This window comes from Molothrus ater, chromosome 32 (genome assembly GCF_012460135.2).
Source record: "Molothrus ater isolate BHLD 08-10-18 breed brown headed cowbird chromosome 32, BPBGC_Mater_1.1, whole genome shotgun sequence".
Taxonomy (NCBI): domain Eukaryota; kingdom Metazoa; phylum Chordata; class Aves; order Passeriformes; family Icteridae; genus Molothrus; species Molothrus ater.
This window is the reverse complement of record NC_071659.1, coordinates 1,516,655-1,538,592: the sequence shown is the minus strand read 5'-3', so window position 1 is coordinate 1,538,592 and position 21,938 is coordinate 1,516,655. Positions and strand designations below refer to the sequence as shown.

Sequence of the window (21,938 nt, the reverse complement as noted above, 5' to 3'; positions counted from 1 at the left end):
ATCCCCATCCCCATTCCCACTCCCATTCCCAATCCCATTCCCAATCCCATTCCCATTCCCCCATCTCCTTTTCCTTCCCCACTGCTCCCAAATTTTCCCTGATCCAGGTGGTCCCACCTGGCCACGACCCCTAAAATTCGGGAACGACCCCGCAGGGGACGTGGGGCTCCCCCATTGCCCACAACCCCCGGGGAATTCCGACATCCCCTTCTCTGGAATCCCACATCCCGGGCAATCCACCTCGAATTCCCCTTTAGGGACCCCAAATCCCGGGATCCCGGGCAGATCCCTGGATCCCCAAGATTCCCATTCCCGGCTGTTCCCGAGCTCTCCCACGCACTCGGAGATGCGCAGTTCCCACGCTCCCGGCTGGAATCCTGGATCCTCGGGGCTGCCCAGGAATCTCCCCGGCTCTCGAATCCCCCCAAAAATTCCCTCCGGGAATCTCCCCGGCTCTCGGATCATCCCCCCCAAAAAAAATTCCCCCCGGGAATCTCCACGCAGGAGTTCCGACGGGAACCATCCCGCTCCTCCTCCTCCTCCTCCTCCTCCTCCTCGCCCTTTTCCCGTCCCGTCCCACCTCCAGTCCCGGACGATTTTGGGCTTGGAAAACGCTGCCCCCCCAAATTCCCGATGAATGATTCCCGAGATGATCCCGAATCCCGGCGGATTCCCGCGGACTCACTCAGGAGGCGGCTGAGCCATCCCATGCTCCCTTTTCCCTTTCCAAAGGCGATCCCGTGGTCGCTCCGGGAACGGTTCCCGGGAAACCGCTGCTCCCTCCCCCCTTTCCTTCCACTTCCCAATTTTCCCCTTTTTCCATTGGCACGGAGAGCTGGGAATCAAAATCCGCCGGGATTTTTTTTTTTTTTAATTATTATTTTTCCTTTTTTTTTTTTTTTTTTTTTTTTTTCCCCTTCCCTCTCCCATCGCTAGGGAGCGACGCTTTGGAATTGCGGCATCCCGGGAAAAAATAAAATAAAAAATAAAATAAAATAAAATAAATTAAAATAAAGTAAAATAAAATAAAATAAATTAAAATAAAGTAAAATAAAATAAAATAAAAATAAAATAATGTAAAATAAAATAAAATAAAACAAAGTAAAATAAATTAAATTAAATTAAATTTAAATTAAATTAAATTAAAATAAGATAAAATAAGATAAAAAATAAATAAAAAATAAAATAAAATAAAAATAAAAAATAAAATAAATAGAAAAAATAAAATAAAATAAAATAAAATAAAATAAATAGAAATAGAAAAAATAAAATAAAATAAAATAAAATAAAATAAATAGAAATAGAAAAAATAAAATAAAATAAAATAAAATAAAATAAAAATAAAATAAAATAAAATAAAATAAAATAAAATAAAATAAAATAAAATAAAATAAAATTTTTTTTTTTTTTTTAAATAGGGATTCACTCACTTTTTTTTGATGAGCTCCGAGGGATCCGGCCGGGATTTGGGAGCGGGAGAAGTTGGAGCCGCTTCCAGGGGGTTGGACGGAGCCGTTCCCGGCGCCGGGAATGCCGCGGGTTCTTGCTGCCATCTTCTGGAGCTGGGACAAAAAAAATCCCAACCTTCCCTCCCCCTCATCGCCCCCCTCCCCCGTTCCAGCATTCCAAGGAATTCGGGGCTTCCCGGCCGTCCAAACCTCAATCATTCCAGTTATTTACTGGGATAATTCCACTTCGGAATGAGTTTTGGGGGACTTTTCCCGAGGAAAATCCTGGAAAAGCGCGGGAATGAGGGTGGGTGGGCGGATGGGGTCAGGTTGTGGGTTCATCCCATTTTTCCTCATCCTTTGGGATCAGGGTTGGGAAAAGGGATTGGAGGGATGGATCGGGCTGAAATTCCTGGATTTTTCCCTTCTTTTCCCATCTCCTGGGGGGAATCATTTGGATTGCTGCATCCCGGAGCAATCTGAAAGGATTCGGGAATCCCAAAAATCTGGGATTTTCCATAAATTGTCCCCCGGAATATTCCCAACCCTTGACCCCCAGATCAGCCCCACCAGGGCCTGCGAAATTCCCTGGAAAAGGAACATTCCAGGAAGGAAGGAAAAAAAAAAACCCAAAAAGCAGGAATTGGGGAAGAAGAGGTGGAAACTTTCCCCAAATTTGGGGCCATCCCGGGAATCCTGGCAGGGCCTCAGCCCCTTCCCCCCTCCCCTCCCCCTCCGTCCCATCCCATTCCCAACCTCCCACGATTTCCATGGAAACTGCAGATCCCAATCCCATGGCAACCCCCCATGGCAACAGGCAGCTCCCACATCCCGGAGCAGCAGCAGCAGCAGGAGCAGGAGGAGGAGGAGGAGGAGGAGGAGGAGGGAAAGGGCCCGGGAACGCTGGGCCTGGAGGGCTCTGCTCCCTGCCTGAATTCACGGAATTCATGGAATTCCCAGAAATCCTGGAGCTCGGCCGCGAGGGAGGCTGGAAAAGCAAATCCCCGGGAATTGGGATGGGACTTCTGTCCTGGGACGCTGCCAGGGATTCTCTGGGAATCCCAGCACGGCCGGGAATCCCTTCCCAGGATCCCACCATCCCAAGCTCCCCTTTCCCACTGGAAGCCATTCCCTGGCTCCTGCCCCTCCAGCCTTCATCCCAAATCCCAAATCCCAGCTCTCCTTTCCCTCTGGAAAAGGCTCCAAGGATTCCCTGGATCCTCCCCTGATCCAGCTGCACGTTCCCAGCTGCTCTCCCAGCCTGGCGTTGGATCCATCCCCATCCCGACTCCTCCTTGGGAAGGAATTTCGGGATCCAGGGGCTTCACTGGGAATTGGGGACTCCAGGAAGGGTCTCCCTTCCCTTTCCCATCCCCAAATTCCATAAAAATCCCTCGGGATGGATCCTGAGTGTCCTTGATCCCAGAATCCCGGGATGGTTTGGGATGGGATCCATGGACCTTCAATCCCATCCCATTCCCACCCCGATCCCGGGGTGCTCCAACCTTTCCTGGGACATTCCCAGGGATTCTCTGGGAATTCCATTCCAGCCCCTTCCCTCATTCCATCCCCGTCCCGAGCTCCCGGTTCCCGGCGGGAAGGGGCCGCAGGATCTCTCCCGGTGCCTTTTTCCCGCTGTTTCCCACGGAAAACGCACCGGGAATATTTGGGAGCGCGCGGGGGGCGGGGGGGGGGGCCCATGATGCTCCCGCCGTTGCCAAGCTACGGGAAGCGCTACTGCGCATGCGCAGCAACGCCCCCGTGATGCCGCACGCGTTGCTAGGTAACGAGAGACGCTCAGGGTGCGCGCATGCGTAGTGGGCGCCGCGCATCGGCCGTTGGCGGCGGGGGGTGTAACGGGAGCCGCGCATGCGCAGTAACGGGCGCGCACCTGCGCCCAGGTGTGCTCATGGAGCCGGGGGAGGACGGGGCGGGCCCAGGCCCGAGCCTGGAGCTCGCGGAGCTCGAGCCCGAGCCTGAACTCGATCCTAAACTCCATCCCAAGCCGGATCCCGGTGCCGATCCCGGTCCCGATCCCGGTACCGGTCCCTATCCCGATTCCGGTCCCGTTGCTGATCCCGGTCCCGGTACCGATGCCGTTCCCGATGCCGGTGCCGATGCCGGTACCGGGTCCGGTGCGGACTGGGCGCGGCAGCAGCGAATCGCCGCCCGCCGGACCCGCATCGATGTCCGGCGCCGGTGAGGAACGGGGGGCCGGGCCCCATTCCCGGTTTTCCAGAGGGATGGGGGTGGTCCTGGGGGGTTCCCCACCCCAAACTGGGCCGGAGATCAGGAGCCGACCCCAAAGCCGGGGCTCCGAATCGGAACCGGGGCTCGGAACCGGGGCTCGGAAGCAGAACCGGGGCTCGGGATTTGTCCCAAACCCATCCCAGGGTCTCAGGAACATTCCCAGAACTCAGAGTCCGTCCCAAACCCAATCCCAGGCTTGGGATCCCTCCCAAACACACCCCACAGGCTCAGGATTGACCCCAAATCCCTCCCAGGGGCTCAGGAATATTCCCAGAAATCAGGATCCATCCCAAACCCAATCCCAGGCTCAGGATCCATCCCAAACCTATCCTAGGTGCTCAGGTACATTCCCAGAACTCAGGGTCCATCCCAAACCCAATCCCAGGCTCAGGATCCCTCCAAAACCCATCCCCAGTGCTCAGGTACATTCCCAGTGCTCCAAATCCATCCCAAACCCAATCCCAGGGTCAGGATCCATCCCAAAGGCCCAGGATCCATCCCAGATGCAATCCCAGGCTCAGGATCCAATCCCAGGGCTCCAAACCCATCCCAAACACATCCCCAAGGCTCAGGATCTAATTCCTAACCCAATCCCAATCCCAGACTCAGGATCCATCCCAGAAGCAATCCCAGACTCAGGGTCCATCCCAAAGGCCCAGGATCCATCCCAATCCCAAACCCGGACTCAGGATCCATCCCAAACCCAATCCCAGAGCTCAGGATCCACCCCAAAGGCTCAGGATCAATCCCAATCCCAATCCCAGAGCTCAGGATCCACCCCAAAGGCTCAGGATCAATCCCAATCCCAGACTCAGGATCCAAACCCATCCGAAACCCAGAGCTCAGGATCCATCCCAAAGGCTGAGGATCTATCCCAATCCCAATCCCAATCCCAATCCCAATCCCAGAGCTCGGGACCATTCCCAGGGCTCCAAACCCATCCAAAATCCATTCCCAGGGCTCAGGATCCATCCCAAAGGCTGAGGATCCATCCCAATCCCAGTCCCAATCCCAGAGCTCAGGATCCACCCCAAAGGTTCAGGATCCATCCCAATCCCAAACTCAGGATCCATCCCAAAGGCTGGGGATCCATCCCAATCGCAGTCCCAATCCCAGAGCTCAGGACCATTCCCAAATCCCAGAACATTCCCACAGTGGGGGTTGGGAGGGGGCAGGGGCCCAGGAGGGTCCCCAAAGCGGCCCCAGGCCGGGGCCTCCCCTGGATCCCAAACATTCCCAAACAATTCCCGGGCGGGCGCAGGAGCTCTGGGATCCCCCTGGGAGGAGATTCCCGATCCCAGGGATCACCATTCCCAATCCCAGCCGATCCCAAAGTTCAGGACATCTCATCCCTGGGACAGTCCCGTTCCCACTTGGACAAATCCCCGTTCCCACCCCGGATCCATCCCGGGATCCTTTCCCCGAAGGATTTTCCCTGGGATTGAACTGGATCCCATGGATTCCCCATCCGGATCGGATCCCACTGTGATGGATCCGCTCCCGAGCTGGGGCTGGGTCAGGATCCCGCTTTTCCCGCTGTTTTTAGGGAAAATTGGGATGGAAAGCACCGCTTCCCCCCAGCCTGACCCACAGCGAGGTGCCCGTGGATCCCATTCCCAGCAGGAATTCCGAATTCATGGAATCTCATCTGTCGCCCCGCCGGGCTCCTCCTTCCCTTCCCGATCCCAAATCCTTTCCCGATCCCACCTGGGACTGATCCCATTGGAAGGATCCCATTGGGATCATCCCAAATCTCTTCCCTGATCCCACCTGGGATTGATCCCACTGGAATATCCCAAGTGGGAAGGATCCCACCAGGATCATTCCAAATCATTCCAGGTCCTACCTGGGATTGATCCCACAGGAAGGATCCCACCGGGATCATCCCAAACCCTTTCCCGATCCCATTGGAATATCCTGAGCTGGAAGGATCCCACTGGGATCATCCCAAACCCTTTCCCGATCCCACTGGAATGTCCTGAGTGGGAACGATCCCATTGGGATCATCCCAAATCCTTTCCCAATCCTACCTGGGATTGATCCCACTGGAAGGATCCCACTGGGATCATCCCAAATCCTTCCCGAAGGAAGCACCTGGGACTGATCCCCCTGGAATCTCTTGAGTGGGAAGGATCCCACCGGGATCATCCCAAATCCCTTCCCGATCCCATTGGAATATCCTGAGCTGGAAGGATCCCACTGGGATCATCCCAAATCCCAAAAAAATCATCATCCCAATCCCAAATCCCCCCCAAAATTATATTAATTAAATTCACATTAATTATATCATATTACAATATATTCTATTATTTTTATTATATTACATTATATTAGAATATATTAGTTTATATTATATTGGTTTATATTATATTGGTTTATATTATATTGGTTTATATTATATTGGATTATTATATTATATTATATTATATTATATTATATTATATTATATTATATATAAATTTTATATACATTTATATAAATTAAAATTAATTATATTTATATATAAAATTCTTATAAATATTCTCATTAAATATTATAAAATATTCCCAACTTTTCCCGGTTTTGCTCCCAGGGAAGCGCTTGGAGAGAAGGTGGAGCAGGAAGAGGAGGAGGAGGAGGAGGAAGAGAAGAGGAAGAGCCTGAAGCTGGTCGAGGAGACCGAGAGGGTGAGGAAGGATTTGGGAATCTCCTCTTGGATCCTTTATCCCTGGTTTTCCTCCTTTATGGGCCAAAATCCAGGAGAGAAACGCCAGAGTGGGAATTTGGGCCAGGTCCTTGAAATCCAGTGGGAATTTCCTCTTGGATTCTTTCTTATCCCTTATTTTCCTCCTTTTTTTTGGGCCAAAAACTGTGAGAGATGAGACAAAACAGAAAAAGGGAGAAGAACACCTTAGGACTGGGATTTGGGATCCAATGGGAATTTCCTCTTGGACCCCTCCTTGTTCCATGTTTTCCTTCTTGGCTTCTCCTTGATGGGACGAAAAAAAATGGGAGAACACCACCTTAGGACCGGGATTTGGGATCTTTCTGGGAATGATGGGAATTTTCTCTTGGATCCCTCCTTGTTCCTTCTGTTTTCCTTCTTGGTGTCCCCTTTGATGGGACAGAAAGCCGGGAGAGGAACTCCCCAGGACCGGGATTTGGGATCTGATGGGAATCTCCTCTTGGGTCCCTCCTTGTCCCTTATTTTCCTCATTTTGGGGCCAAAAACTGGGAGAGAAACTCCCCAGGAGTGGGATTTGGCATCCGATGGGAATCTCCTCTTGGATCCCTCCTTGTTCCACGTTTTCCTCCTTGGTGTCTCCTTGGTGGGACAAAAACTTGGGAGAGAAATTCAACAGGACCGGGATTTGGGATCCGACGGGAATTTCCTCTTGGATCCATCCTTATCCCTTGTGTTGATCCTTGGTGTCCCATTGGTGGGACAAAAAATAGGGAAAAAACTCCCCAGGACCGGGATTTGGGATCCAATGGGAATTTCCTCTCGGATCCCTCCCTCCTTGTTCCTTCTGTTTTCCTCCTTGGTGTCCCCCTGGTCGGACAAAAATCCAGGAGAGGAACTCTCCAGGAGTGGGATTTGGGATCCAATGGGAATTTCCACTTGTTTTCCTCCTTTCTGGGCCAAAAACCGGGAGAGAAACTCCCCAGGAGTGGGACTGGGGCTGGATCCTTGGGATCCAATGGGAATCTCTTGGATCCATTCCTGTCCCTTGTTTTGATCCTTGGTGTGCCCTTGGTGGGACAAAAATCCAGGAGAAAACTCCCCAGGACCGGGATTTGGGATCCGATGGGAATCTCCTCTTGGATCCCTCCTTGTTCCACGTTTTCCTCCTTGGTGTCTCCTTGGTGGGACAAAAACTTGGGAGAGAAATTCAACAGGACCAGGATTTGGGATCCGATGGGAATCTCCTCTTGGATCCATCCTTATCCCTTGTTTTGATCCTTGGTGTCCCATTGGTGGGACAAAAAATAGGGTAAAAACTCCCCAGGACCGGGATTTGGGATCCGATGGGAATTTTCTCTCGGATCCCTCCCTCCTTGTTCCATGTTTTCCTCCTTGATGTCCCCTTGGTGGGACAAAAATCCAGGAGAAAAACTTCCCAGGAGTGGGATTTGGGATCCAATGGGAATTTTCTCTTGGATCCCTTCTTATCCCTTGTTTTGATCCTTGCTGTCCCCATTGATGGGACAAAAATCCAGGAGAGAAACTCCCCAGGACCGGAATTTGGGATCCAATGGGAATTTTCTCTTGGATCCCTCCTTGTTCCATGTTTTCCTTCTTGGTGTCCCATTGATGGGACAAAAAATAGGGAAAAAACTCCCCAGGACCGGGATTTGGGATCCGCTGGGAATTTCCTCTTGGATCCCTCCTTATCCCTTGTTTTGATCCTTGGTGTCCCCATTGATGGGACAAAAAACTTGGGAGAGAAATTCAACGGGACCAGGATTTGGGATCCAATAGGAATCTCCCCTTGGATCCTTCCTTATCCCTTGTTTTCCTCCTTTTTGGGCCAAAAACCGGGAGAGGAACTCCCCAGGGACCGGGATTTGAGTGGGATCCTTGGTGCCGGGAATGGTTGGGCTTTTCCAACCTTAAATGGGGGTTCTGGGATGGGATGGAATTCCTGGATGGGATTCTGGCATTGGGACTCTGGGATGGGATTATGGGATGGAATGGGATTCTGGGATGAGATTATGGGATGGGATTCTGTGATGGGATGGGGTGGAATTGTGGGGTGGGATTCTGGGATGGGATGGAATTGTGGGGTGGGATTCCGGGATGGGATTATGGGATTATCGGATGAGATTATGGGATGGGATTCTCTGATGGGATGGGATTCTGGGATGGGATTCTGGGATGGGATTCTGGGATGGGATGGAATTGTGGGGTGGGATTTTAGGATGGGATTCTGGGATGGGATTCTGGGATGGGATTCTGGGATGGAATTGTGGGGTGGGATTTTAGGATGGGATTCTGGGATGGGATTCTGGGATGAGATTATGGGGTAGGATTGTAGGATGGGATTCCAGGATGGGATTCTGGGATAGGATTCCAGGATGAGATTATGGGGTGGGATTATGGGATGGGATTCAGGGAAGGGATTTAAGGGGCAAAAAGAAAAAAAGAAAGGGATTTCGGGATCTTTTAGGGGACTGGCATTTGACCGGGATCCTTGGACTTGGATTCCCGCCCAGCCCAGGGACAGGGAGGATCCGGGATTGGTGCATTCCAAGCCCAGATTCCCGGGATGTCCCCTTGCCCCGACAGGCCCTGGCCAAGCTGCTTTTCCACGGGACGCAGCTGCTGACCAACGTCCAGGTGGAATCCGACCTCCGGGAATCGCGGCGGCGGGAAAAGGACAGGCGGGAGAAGCGCAGGAGGTGAGCGGGGCAGGAGCCGGGGATTTGGGAATTCTGCTGGGTTCCCATGGGAAATTCCAGCCCTCGACAAGGTCCCGGAAATCCCACCTGGCCCAGGTGGTTTGAGGGAGTTTTACCTGGAGGTTTCCTGGAGAGGTGGAGATGGATTTGGGAGTGGGATGGAGGGATGGGAAACAGGGAATGGCTTTCCCAGTGGGAAAGGGGAGTTTGGGATTGTGGGGTCTTGGGAAGGGATTCCCGGCTGGGCTGGAATTCCCAGAGAATCCCTGGGAGTGTCCAAGGAAAGGCTGGAGCAGTCTGGGATGGTGGGGAGTGTCCCAGGGATCACGGGATTGAAGGTCCATGGATCCCATCCCGAACCATCCCGGGATTCTGGGATCAAGGACACTCAGGATCCATCCCGAGGGATTTTTATGGAATCCGGGGATGGAAAAGGGAAGGGAGACCCTTCCTGGAGTCCTGAGATTCCCAGTGAAGCCCCTGGATCCTGAAATTCCTTCTCAAGGAGGAGTCGGGATGGGGCTGGATCCAACGCCAGGCTGGGAGAGCAGCTGGGAATGTGCAGCTGGATCAGGGGAGGATCCAGGGAATCCTTGGAGCCGCTTCCCCATCCCAAAGGGGCTCCAGGAGAGCTGGGATTGGGGCAAGGGCTGGAGGGGCAGGAGCCAGGGAATGGCTTCCAGTGGGAAAGGGGAGCTTGGGATGGTGGGATCTTGGGAAGGGATTCCTGGCTGGGCTGGGATTCCCAGAGAATCCATGGGAGCATCCAAGGGTGGATTTGGAGCACCCTGGGATCATGGGAAGTGTCCCTGGGCTGGGATTGAAGGTCCATGGATCCCATCCCAAACCATCCTGGAATTCCTTCTTGGAATTCCTGAGCACATTCCAGGAAAGGCCCTGCCCATCCTGCTCTGGCAGCGCAAAATTTCCCCACTGGGATTTTTTTTCCAAAGGTTTTTCCAGCCTCTGGGCATTCCCTGATCTTCCCATCAGGATCATTCCTGGGTGGTTCTATCCTGCTTTCCCATCAGCCCCATTCCCAGAAATTCCAGGAAACACCAAATCCATGCTCCTGGGATTTAGGGAAGGGATTCAGGGGAGGAATTGAGGGATTTAGGGAAGGGATTTAAGGAAGGAAAGGAATTCAGGGATTTAGGGAAGGGATTTAAGGAAGGAAAGGAATTCAGGGAATGGATTTAGGAAATGGATTTAGGGAAGGAAAAGGATCTAGGGAAGGGATTTAGGGAAGGAAAGGGATTTTAGGGAGGGGATTTAGGGAAGGGATTTTGGGAGGGGATTTAGGGAAAGGATTTAGGGAGGGGATTCAGGGGGAAGATTAAGTAAAGGAAAGGGATTTAGGGAAGGGATTCAGGGAATGGATTTAGGGAAGGGATTTAGGAAAGAGATTTAAGGAGGGAAAGGGATTTTAGGGAGGGAATCTAGGGAAGGGATTCAAGGAAGGGATTTTGGGAAAGGATTTAGGGAATGGATTTAGGGAAGGAAAGGGATTTTAGGGAAGGGGATTTAGGGAAGGGGTTTTGGGGAGGGATTTTAGGGAAAGGATTCATGGAAGGGATTTAGGGAAGGAAATTAATTTTAGGGAGGGGATTTAGGGAAGGGATTCATGGAAAGGATTTAGGGAAGGGATTCAGGAAAGAGATTTAGGCAAGAGATTTAGGGAATGGATTCAGGGAATGGATTTAGGGAAGGAAAAGGATTTAGGGAATGGATTCATGGAAAGGATTCATGGAAGGGATTTAGGGAAGGAAAGGAATTCAGGGAAGGGATTTAGGAAAGGGATTCAGGGAAGGGGATTTTGGGAAGGGATTCATGGAAGGGATTTAGGGAATGGATTTAGGGAAGGGGTTTAGAGAAGGAAAATGATTCAGGGAAGGGATTCAGGGAATGGATTTAGGAAAAGGATTCAGGGAATGGATTTAGGGAAGAGATTCAGGGAAGGGATTCAGGGAATGGATTTAGAAAAGGGATTTAGGGAATGGATTTAGGAAAGTGTTTTAGGGAAGAGATTTAGGAAAGGGATTTTAGGGAGGGGATTTAGGTAAAGAAAGGGATTTAGGGAAGGGATTCATGGAAGGGATTTGGGAAGGAAAGGGATTTTAGGGAAGGGATTTAGGGAATGGATTTAGGGAAGGAAAGGGATTTAGGGAAGAGGTTTAGGGAAGTGATTTTAGGAAGGCATTTTGGGAAGGAAAGGAATTCAGGGAAGGGAAGGGATTCAGGAAAAGGATTTAGGAAAGGGATTCAGGAAAGGGATTTAGGAAAGGGATTCAGGGAAGAGATTCAGGAAAGGGATTTAGGAAAGGGATTCAGGGACGGGATTCAGGAAAGGGATTCAGGGACGGGATTCAGGGAGGGGAAGAACCCCATGTGTGGATCAATCCCAGCCCCATGTGTGGATCAATCCCAGCCCTATCCCAGCTCCCTGATTCCCTGCGTTGCCTCAGGCTGGAGAAGCTGGAGGCGGACGCCGTGCACGGCACGGAAAAGTTGGAGGAGATCAACTCCAAGTGGGCCCTGGCGGGGGAGGTGAAGATCCCGCAGGAATTGTGGGAGCTGCTGGAGCAGCAGCGGGAGGAGTGCGAGCAGCTGCTGGCCGGGAAGAACCAGCTCATCCGGGAGCTCCAGGAGGTATTTGGGAATTCTCGGGGCTGCTCCCAGGGGCTGGAGCACCCCTGGTGTGGATCCAGGGCTGGGAGAGCAGCTGGGAACGTGCAGCTGGATCAGGGGAGGATCCAGGGAATCCTTGGAGCCGCTTCCCCATCCCAAAGGGGCTCCGGGAGAGCTGGGATTGGGGCAAGGGCTGGAGGGAGCCAGGGAATGGCTTCCAGTGGGAAAGGGGAGCTTGGGATGGTGGGATCCTGGGAAGGGATTCCTGGCTGGGCTGCAATTCCCAGAGAATCCCTGGATCCCTGGCAGTGCCCAAGGTTGGATTTGGAGCACCCTGGGATGGTGGGAAGTGTCCCTGGGATCATTGGATTGAAGGTCCATGGATCCCATCCCAAACCATTCCGGGATTCTGGGATCAGGGACACTCAGGATCCATCCCGAGGGATTTTTATGGAATTTGGGGATGGAAAAGGGAAGGGAGACCCTTCCTGGAGTCCTGAATTCCCAGTGGAATCCCTGGATCCCAAAATTCCTTCTCAAGTAGGAGTCGGGATGGGGCTGGATCCAACGCCAGGCTGGGAGAGCATCTGGGAATGTGCAGCTGGATCAGGGGAGGATCCAGGGAATCCTTGGAGCCGCTTCCCCATCCCAAAGGGGCTCCAGGAGAGCTGGGATTGGGGCAAGGGCTGGAGGGGCAGGAGCCAGGGAATGGCTTCCAGTGGGAAAGGGGAGCTTGGGATGGTGGGATCCTGGGAAGGGATTCCTGGCTGGGCTGGGATTCCCAGAGAATCCCTGGGAACGTCCCAGGAGAGGTTGGATCACCCTGGGATGGCGGGGTTGGAATTGGGTGATCCTCAAGCTCCCTTCCCACCAATCCATGACAGTTCCGTGTCCTGCCCCTTTCCCCGAGGATTCCCTGAGGATTCATGAGGATTCCTTGAAGGTTCACTGAGGATTCCCAGATGATTCCCTGAGGATTCATGAGGATTCCTTGAGGGTTCCCCGATGATTCCCTGAGGATTCCCCAAGGATTCCCCGAGGAGTCCCTGAGGATTTCCCAAGGATCCCCCGAGGATTCACTGATGATTCCCTGAGGATCCCCGACGATTCCCCGAGGATTCATGAGGATTCCTTGAGGGTTTCCCCAAGGATTCCCCAAGGATTCCCTGATGATTCCGCGATGATTCCCTGAGGATTCACTGATGATTCCCTGAGGATTCACTGATGATTCCCCAATGATTCCCAGATGATTCCCCGATGATTCCCCGATGATTCCCCGAGGATCCCCGATGATCCCCCGATGATCCCCCGAGGATTCCCGCTGATCACAGCCTCCTTTTCCCTGGATTTCCCAGGAGCTGAGGGCCCGGGACGAGCAGTACGAGCAGGCCCTGCGGGAGCAGGCGGAGGCCGTCCGGGTGCTCCTGGAAAGGATGGAGGAGCAAACCCGGAATATGCTCAGGTCCTACCGGCACCACCTCCGGCGCATCGAGGTACGCAAATCCCGGGGAAAACGGGGAAAACGGGAAAATCGCTTCGTTTTCCGTATTTTCGGGAAAATCGGTCCACAAACACCAGAGGCTTATGGCCAAAAAGGGAACAGGAGTCTTCTTTTTGCTTTATTCTTTGATATATTTTATGTATTTGCTTTAAATATATATATATATAAAAATTCTTTTATATATTTTATATAATTGCTTTATATATATATATAAATTCTTTGATATATTTTATATAATTGCTTTAAATATATATATATATGAACAATTCTTTTATATATTTTATAGATTTGCTTTATATATATCCTTTTATATATTTTATAGATTTGCTTTATATATAAATTCTTTTCTATATTTTGAATCTTTTAAATATATATTCTTTTATATATTTTTTATATATTTTATAGATTCGCTTTATATATATTCTTTGATATATTTTAGAGATTTGCTTTATATATATAAATAAATTCTTTTATATATTTCATAGATTTGCTTTAAATATATATATTCTTTGATATATTTACAGATTTGCTTTATATATATAAATAATTTCCTTTATATTTTTTATAGATTTGCTTTATATATATATAAATTCTGTTTTATATTTTATAAATTTTCTTTATATATGTACATATAAATTCTTTTATATATAAATTCTTTTCTATATTTTATAGATTTGCTTTAAATATATATATTCTTTGACATATTTTATAGATTTCCTTTATATATATATAAATAAATTATTTTCTATATTTTATCGATTTGCTTTATATATATATATAGATTCTTTTCTATATTTTATAGATTTCCTTTATATATATAAAATCTTTTATATATTTTATAGATTTGCTTTTTATATATAAATTCTTTTCTATATTTTATAGATTTGCTTTATATATATAAATTCTCTTTTATATTTTATAAATTTGCTTTATATATGTATATATAAATTCTTTTATATATAAATTCTTTTATATATTTTAAAGATTTGCTTTATATATATACAAAAATTCTTTGATATATTTTATAGATTTGCTTTATATATTCTTTTATATATTTTATATATTTTCTTTCTATAAAATATATAAAAGAATTTATATATATGTATTTGCTTTATATATATAAATTCTTCCCAAAACTCCTGATCTCAAAGATTTTCCCTCTAATGTACAACCCTCCCTTTTCATTTTTAATTTTTACAGAATTTAGGATTTTTTTCCCCATTTCTGAGGTACAGACTCCCCAGAATGCCTGATACCAGAGATTTTCCCTCTAATGTCCAACCTTCCCTTTTCATTTTTAATTCTTATGAAATTTACAATTTTTTCCCCATTTCTGAGGTACTTGAGAGGTTCAGACTTCCCAAAACTCCCAAGATTTTCCCTCTAATGTACAACCCTCCCCTTTTAATTTCCAATTCTTACGGAATTTAGGGTTTTTTTCCCCATTTCTGAGGCACTTGAGAGGTTCAGGCTTCCCAAAACTCCTGATCTCAAAGATTTTCCCTCTAATGTACAACCCTCCCTTTTCATTTTTAATTTTTACAGAATTTAGGGCTTTTTTCTCCATTTCTGAGGTACAGACTCCCCAAAACGCCTGATACCAGAGATTTCCCTCTAATGTAGAACCCTCCCTTTTCATTTTTAATTTTTACTGAATTTAGGGCTTTTTTCCCCATTTCTGAGGTACAGACTCCCCAAAACTCCTGATCCCAGAGATTTTCCCTCTAATGTCCAACCCTCCCTTTTCATTTTCAATTCTTACGAAATTTCGGATTTTTTCCCCATTTCTGAGGTACTTGAGAGGTTCAGACTTCACAAAACTCCTGAGATTTTCCCTCTAATGTATAACCTTCCCTTTTAAGTTTTAATTCTTACAAAATTTCAGATTTTTCCCCCATTTCTGAGGTACTTGAGAGGTTCAGACTTCCCAAAATTCCTGATCCCAAAGATTTTCCCTCTAATGTACAACCCTCCCATATCATTTTTAATTTTTACAGAATTTAGGGCTTTTTTCTCCATTTCTGAGGTACAGACTCCCCAAAACGCCTGATCCCAGAGATTTTACCTCTAATGTCCAACCCTCCCTTTTCATTTTTAATTCTTATGAAATTTAGGATTTTTTCCCCATTTCTGAGGTACTTGAGAGGTTCAGGCTTCCCAAAATTCCCAAGATTTTCCCTCTAATGTACAACCCTCCCCTTTTAATTTCCAATTCTTACGAAATTTAGGGTTTTTTTCCCCATTTCTGAGGTACTTGAGAGGTTCAGACTCCCCAAAACGCCTGATCCCAGAGATTTTCCCTCTAATGTCCAACCCTCCCTTTTCATTTTCAATTCTTATGGAATTTCGGATTTTTTTCCCCATTTCTGAGGTACTTGAGAGGTTCAGGCTTCCCAAAATTCCCAAGATTTTCCCTCTAATGTCCAACCCTCCCTTTTCATTTTTAATTTTTACTGAATTTTAGGTTTTTTCTCTCCGTTGTTTCTTTCATCTTTCAATGTCTAATTTCATTCATCAGCAAACCCCAAAGTTTATTTGTAAAATCAAATATTTTTTTTCCGCACCCATCAATCAGTGGCGTCCGTCCCATTTTTTCCTTTATCTCCCAGTGCTGGTTTTTATCTCCCTGCTCACCCGCGGAATTGTTTGGAATCACCAAATCTGTTCTTCTCGGGATCTTTTTGGGGGAGGGAAAAAACCCCAAAAACTCGGAGCCGTGGATGGAATTTGGGTGGGTGAGGTTGGAATCCGGAGTTTTGAGAGGGGTCGGGAACGACTTTGGGAGCGGCCCCCGCGCGTCGCCGCCCGGCTGTTCCCACCCCCCGAGATCCCAGTGCGAAATTCCCAATTTTTCCGCAGAAAGCGTTCGAGGAGGAGCGGCGGGAGATGCTGGCGAGCAACCGGGAAAGGTGGAACGAGGCCATGCGGGCCCACAACGAGCAGGAGGTGAATCCCGTGGGAGATTTTTGGGATCCCGGGAATCGCTGAGGGTGGGAAAGGTCCCTCTGGGATCGCTGAGTCCAACCATTCCCACAAACCCCCCCAGAATCGCCAAATCCACCTGGATTTCAATCCCACCGGGAATGGGGACTCCACCCTGCCCTGGGCAGCTCTTCCAGGGCTGGAAAACCCATTCCAGGTGGGAATTGTTCCCAATTTCCAGGTAAACCTTCCCTGGCACTTTCCCACTTATCCCTTGGGAGTGGAGGCCGATCCCACCTGGCTCCAACTTTTCTGGGAATTCCAGAGTGGGGAAGGTCCCTCTGGAGCCTCCTGCTCTCCAGGCTGAGACCATTTTTTTCCCAGTTCCTTCAGCTGCTCCCGGGGCTCCAGCCCCGTTCCCAATCCATTCCCTTCCCTGGACACGCTCCACATTCCAGCCATTCCGTGCTCCGGCATCTTGGAATGCCGGGAAGGCAGCGTGCAGGGGCTGGGGGGATTGGGATTGGGATTGGGATTGGGATTGGAATTGGGATTGGGATTGGGGTGGTGGGAACAGGCTGGGATCGGGATGGAAGAGGTTGGATGGGGTTGGATGAGGGTGGAGGAGATTGGGTGGAGTTGGATGGGGTTGGATGGGGTTGGATGAGGTTGGAGGAGGTTGGAAGATGAGGTTGGATGGAGTTGGATGGGACTGGATGAGACTGGAGGACGTTGGAGGAGGTTGGATAAGACTGGAGGAGGTGGGATGGGGTGGGATGAGGTTGGAGGAGGTTGGAAGAGTTTGGATGAGGTTGGAGGACATTGGAGGAGTTTGGATGAGGTTGGAAGAGGCTGAATGAGGTGGGATGGGCTTGGATGAGGTTGGATGGGCTTGGAATGAGTTTGGATGATATGGAATGAGGTTGGGTGAGGTTGGAGGAGGTTGGATAGGGTTGGATGTGGTGGGAGGAGCTTGGATGATGAGGTTGGATGAGATGGGATGGGGTTGGATGAGGTTGGAGGAGATTGGATGAGTTTGGATGATATGGAATGAGGTTGGACGAGGTGGGAGGCGGTGGGATGAGGTTGGAGGAGGTGGGATGGGGTTGGGTGAGGTGGGATTGGGTTGGGTGAGGTGGGATGGGGCTGGGTGAGATTGGATGGGATTGCATGAGGATGGATGAAGTGGGATGAGGTTGGATGAGAATGGGCTGGGATGGATGAGGTTGGATGAGGTTGGAGAAAGTTGGAAGAGTTTGGATGAGGTTGGAGGAGGTTGGATGAGGTTGGAGGAGGGTGGATGGGCTTGGATGGGGTTCGATGAGGTTGGAAGAGGTGGGAGGAGGTTGGATGAGCCTGTATGACCTGGGGTGAGATGGGATGAGGTTGGAGGACGTTGGATGTGCTGGAATGAGGTTAGATGGGGTTGGGTGAGGTGGGATGAGCCTGGATGAGGTGGGATGAGCCTGGATGAGGTGGGATAAGGTTGGAGGAGTCTGGATGAGGTTGGAGGAGGTTGGATGGGGTTGGATGTGGTGGGAGGAGATGGGGTGGGGTTGGCTGAGGCTGGAGGAGGATGGATGGGGTTGGATGAAGCGGGATGAGGTTGGAGGAGGCTTGAGGAGGTTGGATGGAGTTGGAGGAGGTTGGATGAGCTGGAATTAGGCGGGAAGAGGTGGGATGGAGTTGGATGAGGATGGAATGAGGTTGGATGGCTTGGTATAAGGTTGGAGGAGGTGGGATGGGGTTGGAAGAGGTTGGATGAGCTGGAATGACCTGGGATGAGGTGGGATGAGATTGGATGAGGTTGGAAGAGGTTGGATGATGTGAGATAAAGTTGGAGGAGTCTGGATGAGGTTGGAGTAGCTTGGATGAGCTTGGAGGAGGTGGAATGAGGTTGGGATGAGCTTGGCTGTGGTGGGAGGAGGTTGGATGAGGCTGGATGTGGTGGGTTTAGTTTGAGTGATGAGGCTGGATGAGGATGGATGAGGTTGGATGAGGTTGGGATGAGGTTGGATGACGTGGGATAAGGTTGGAGGAGTTTGGATGAGGTTGGGATGAGGTTGGATGAGCTGGAATGACCTGGGATGAGGTTGGAGGAGGTTGGATGAGCTTGGAAGAGGTTGGATGAGGTTGGAGGAGTCTGGATGAGGTTGGATGAGCTTGGATGAGCTTGGAGGAGGTGGAATGAGGTTGGGATGAGCTTGGCTGTGGTGGGACGAGGTTGGATGAGGTTGGATGTGGTGGGTTTAGTTTGAATGATGAGGCTGGATGAGGATGGATGAGATTGGATGGGGTTGGATGGGGTTGGGATGAGGTTGGATGACGTGGGATAAGGTTGGAGGAGTTTGGATGAGGTTGGAGGAGGTGGGATGAGCTGGAATGACCTGGGATGAGGTGGGATGAGGTTGGAGGATGTTGGATGAGGTGGGATGAGCTGGAATGAGGTTGGAGGAGGTTAGATTATATGGGATGAGGTTGGATGAGGTTGGAGGAGGTGGGATGTGGTGGGATGAGGCTCTCCTTGTTCCCGCAGCTGGAATTCCTGCGGAAGCAGATGGACAAGGCGCTGGATTTCGAGCAGCAGCTGGACGAGCTGCAGGATGCGAGCGTGGAGATCCACGACAACCTGAAATCCCAGCTGGAGCAGGACGTGGAGGTACCGGGAAAGGCCCCGGATCACAGAATCACCACTGGGAATGCTGGAATGGTTTGGGTGGGAAGGGGCCTCAGATCCCATCCCATTCCAGCCCCGACACCTCCAACATCCCTGGGTGATCCCAATCCACCCTTGGATGCTCCCAGGGATTCTCTGGGAATCCCAGCGCAGCCGGGAATCCCTTCCCAAGATCCCATCATCCCAAGCTCCCCTTTCCCACTGGAAGCCATTCCCTGGCTCCCTCCAGCCCTTGCCCCAATCCCAGCTCTCCTGGAGCCCCTTTGGGATGGGGAAGCGGCTCCAAGGATTCCCTGGATCCTCCCCTGATCCAGCTGCACATTCCCAGCTGCTCTCCCAACCTGGCATTGGATCCAGCCCCATCCCGACTCCTCCTTGAGAAGGAATTTCGGGATCCAGGGGTTTCACTGGGAATTCAGGACTCCAGGAAGGGTCTCCCTTCCCTTTTCCATCCCCAAATTCCATGAAAATCCCTCGGGATGGATCCTGAGTGTCCTTGATCCCAGAATCCCGGAATGGTTTGGGATGGGATCCATGGACCTTCAATCCCATCCCAGGGACACTTCCCACAATCCCAGGGTGATCCAAATCCACCCTTGGGGGCTCCCAGGGATTCTCTGGGAATTGCAGCCCAGCCAGGAATCCCTTCCCAAGATCCCACCATCCCAAGCTCCCCTTTCCCACTGGAAGCCATTCCCTGGCTCCCTCCAGCCCTTGCCCCAGTCCCAGCTCTCCTGGAGCCCCTTTGGGATGGGGAAGCGGCTCCAAGGATTCCCTGGATCCTCCCCTGATCCGGCTGCACATTCCCAGCTGCTCTCCCAGCCCTGCAGCATTCCCTGGCCTCGCTCCAGCAGCTCCACACCCCCAGTTCCCGATAACTGGGAAGTGTGGGATGTTCCCGGGTGTTTTGGGATGGGAGCGGCTCCGTGCTGGAGCTCAGCATTCCCAGGGATTGCCGTGGGGCCGTTGGAAAGACGGGAAAACGTTGGGAAAACAACCTTGAGCTGTGGCTGGGGGGAGGCTCCGGAGATAATTTTCCCTCCTGGTGTTTCACAACTTTATCCTGGTTTTTGGAGCAGCCTTGGGAACGGGGATAATAACAGAGAAATCCCTCAGGCTGTTCCGGGGAAAGTTTTCCACGGGATTTGAGGAATGTTTTCCTCCCCACACAGGTGTAAAATATCCCAATATTAATCCCAACAAAACTCAGAATTCCCTAAGGAAGAGGATTGGGAATTCTCCATGCCTGCTGCAGGTGGAAAAAAAAAAAAAAACAACAAAAACCTGGAAGCAAAAATTGGAGCTGGGATTTAGGGTGGGAATTCCAAGCTGGGAGAGCCTGGGGTTGGGAAGGGCTTCCCTGATGGTTTTTTGGGATTTGCCTTTGGATTTCTGCCTCAGGTGGGATTTTTGGGAATTAACCCCTGGATCGTGCCTTTCCTCCATCCTCTGGGAAGGGAAAGAATTCCCTTGGCCCTGCTGGGATTTAATTCCAGCTTTTTTTTTGTGTTTTTTTCCTGGGGAATCCAAACCCTTCTGGGAATTTCCCTGGGGTTTCCCTAAACTCCGGGCTTGTCTTTGTGGTTTTGGTTTTTTTCCCGTGGAATTTACATGGAATTCTTTGTGGGTTTTTTCCCCCATGGAATTTCCATGGAATTTTCATGGAATTCTTTGTGATTTTTTTGGGTTTTTTCCCCTCCATGGAATTCCAGTACCTGGAGAGGAAACTCCAGTTTGCTTTTGTGGGTTTGTCTTTGTGGGGTTTTTCCTCATGGAATTTCCATGGAATTCTTTGTGGGGTTTTTCTCATGGAAATCCATGGAATTCTTTGTGGGGGTTTTCCCATGGAATTTCCATGGAATTCTTTGTGGAGTTTTTTCCCCCATGGAAATCCATGGAATTTCCATGGAATTCTTTATGATTTTTTTTTCCCCCTCCATGGAATTCCAGTACCTGGAGAGGAAACTCATTCAGATGAAGGGGTTGCTTTTGTGGGTTTGTCTTTGTGATGGTTTTCCTCATGGAATTTCCATGGAATTCTTTGTGGGTTTTTTTTTCCCATGGAATTTCCATGGAAATCCATGGAATTTCCATGGAATTCTTTGTGAATTTATTTTTATTCCCCATGGAATTCCAGTACCTGGAGAGGAAACTCCATCAGATGAAGGGGTTGCTTTTGTGGGTTTGTCTTTGTGATTTTTTTCCCATGGAATTTCCATGGAATTCTTTGTGGGTTTTTCCCCATGGAAATCCATGGAATTTCCATGGAATTCTTTGTGAATTTATTTTTATTCCCCATGGAATTCCAGCACCTGGAGAGGAAACTCCATCAGATGAAGGGGTTGCTTTTGTGGGTTTGTCTTTGTGATGTTTTTCCTCATGGAATTTCCATGGAATTCTTTGTGGGGGTTTTTCCCGTGGAATTTCTATGGAATTCTTTGTGGGTTTTTTTCCCCAGGGAAATCCATGGAATTTCCATGGAATTCTTTGTGGGCTTTTTCTCATGGAATTTCCATGGAATTCTTTGTGAATTTATTTTTATTCCCCATGGAATTCCAGTACCTGGAGAGGAAACTCGGTCAGATGAACGGGTTGCTTTTGTGGGTTTGTCTTTGTGGGGTTTTTCCTCATGGAATTTCCATGGAATTCTTTGTGGAGTTTTTTCCCCCATGGAAATCCATGGAATTTCCATGGAATTCTTTATGATTTTTTTTTTCCCCCTCCATGGAATTCCAGTACCTGGAGAGCAAACTGGGTCAGATGAAGGGGTTGCTTTTGTGGGTTTGTCTTTGTGGGGTTTTTCCTCATGGAATTTCCATGGAATTCTTTGTGAATTTTTTTTTCCCATGGAATTTCCATGGAAATCCATGGAATTTCTATGGAATTCTTTGTGAATTTATTTTTATTCCCAATGGAATTCCAGTACCTGGAGAGGAAACTCCATCAGATGAAGGGGTTGCTTTTGTGGGTTTGTCTTTGTGATTTTTTTCCCATGGAATTTCCATGGAAATCCATGGAATTTCTATGGAATTCTTTGTGAATTTATTTTTATTCCCCCTCCGTGGAATTCCAGCACCTGGAGAGGAAACTCGGTCAGATGAAGGGGTTGCTTTTGTGGGTTTCTCTTTGT

The 21,938-nt window shown here is 49.3% G+C and overlaps 2 protein-coding genes across 4 annotated transcripts in view; one reads left to right on the top strand and one right to left on the bottom strand.

Moving 5' to 3' along the window:
- PTK2B (protein tyrosine kinase 2 beta) overlaps nucleotides 1-1,583 on the bottom strand; it is an 85,057-nt gene extending 83,474 nt beyond the window's left edge. Inside the window, exon 1 of one of the 3 annotated variants that reach the window (XM_036405197.2) lies at nucleotides 1,431-1,583. Coding sequence is in view for 1 of the 3 variants with exons in the window: in XM_036405194.2 (XP_036261087.1) it covers nucleotides 686-710 (25 nt within the window). In the remaining 2 variants the exon portion in view is untranslated. Of the gene's footprint in view, nucleotides 1-580; nucleotides 602-685; nucleotides 759-1,430 lie in introns of those variants that run through there. The other 2 variants (XM_036405194.2, XM_054518084.1) reach the window with 2 other exon arrangements.
- A 1,608-nt stretch (nucleotides 1,584-3,191) lies between these two features.
- The window catches only part of DRC1 (dynein regulatory complex subunit 1), a 31,445-nt gene continuing 12,698 nt past the window's right edge, over nucleotides 3,192-21,938 (top strand). The window contains 8 exon segments of the mRNA XM_036405156.2: nucleotides 3,192-3,302; nucleotides 3,304-3,647; nucleotides 6,271-6,364; nucleotides 8,968-9,080; nucleotides 11,546-11,729; nucleotides 13,064-13,201; nucleotides 16,069-16,155; nucleotides 18,668-18,790. Of these exon segments, the coding sequence (XP_036261049.2) occupies nucleotides 3,192-3,302; nucleotides 3,304-3,647; nucleotides 6,271-6,364; nucleotides 8,968-9,080; nucleotides 11,546-11,729; nucleotides 13,064-13,201; nucleotides 16,069-16,155; nucleotides 18,668-18,790 (1,194 nt within the window).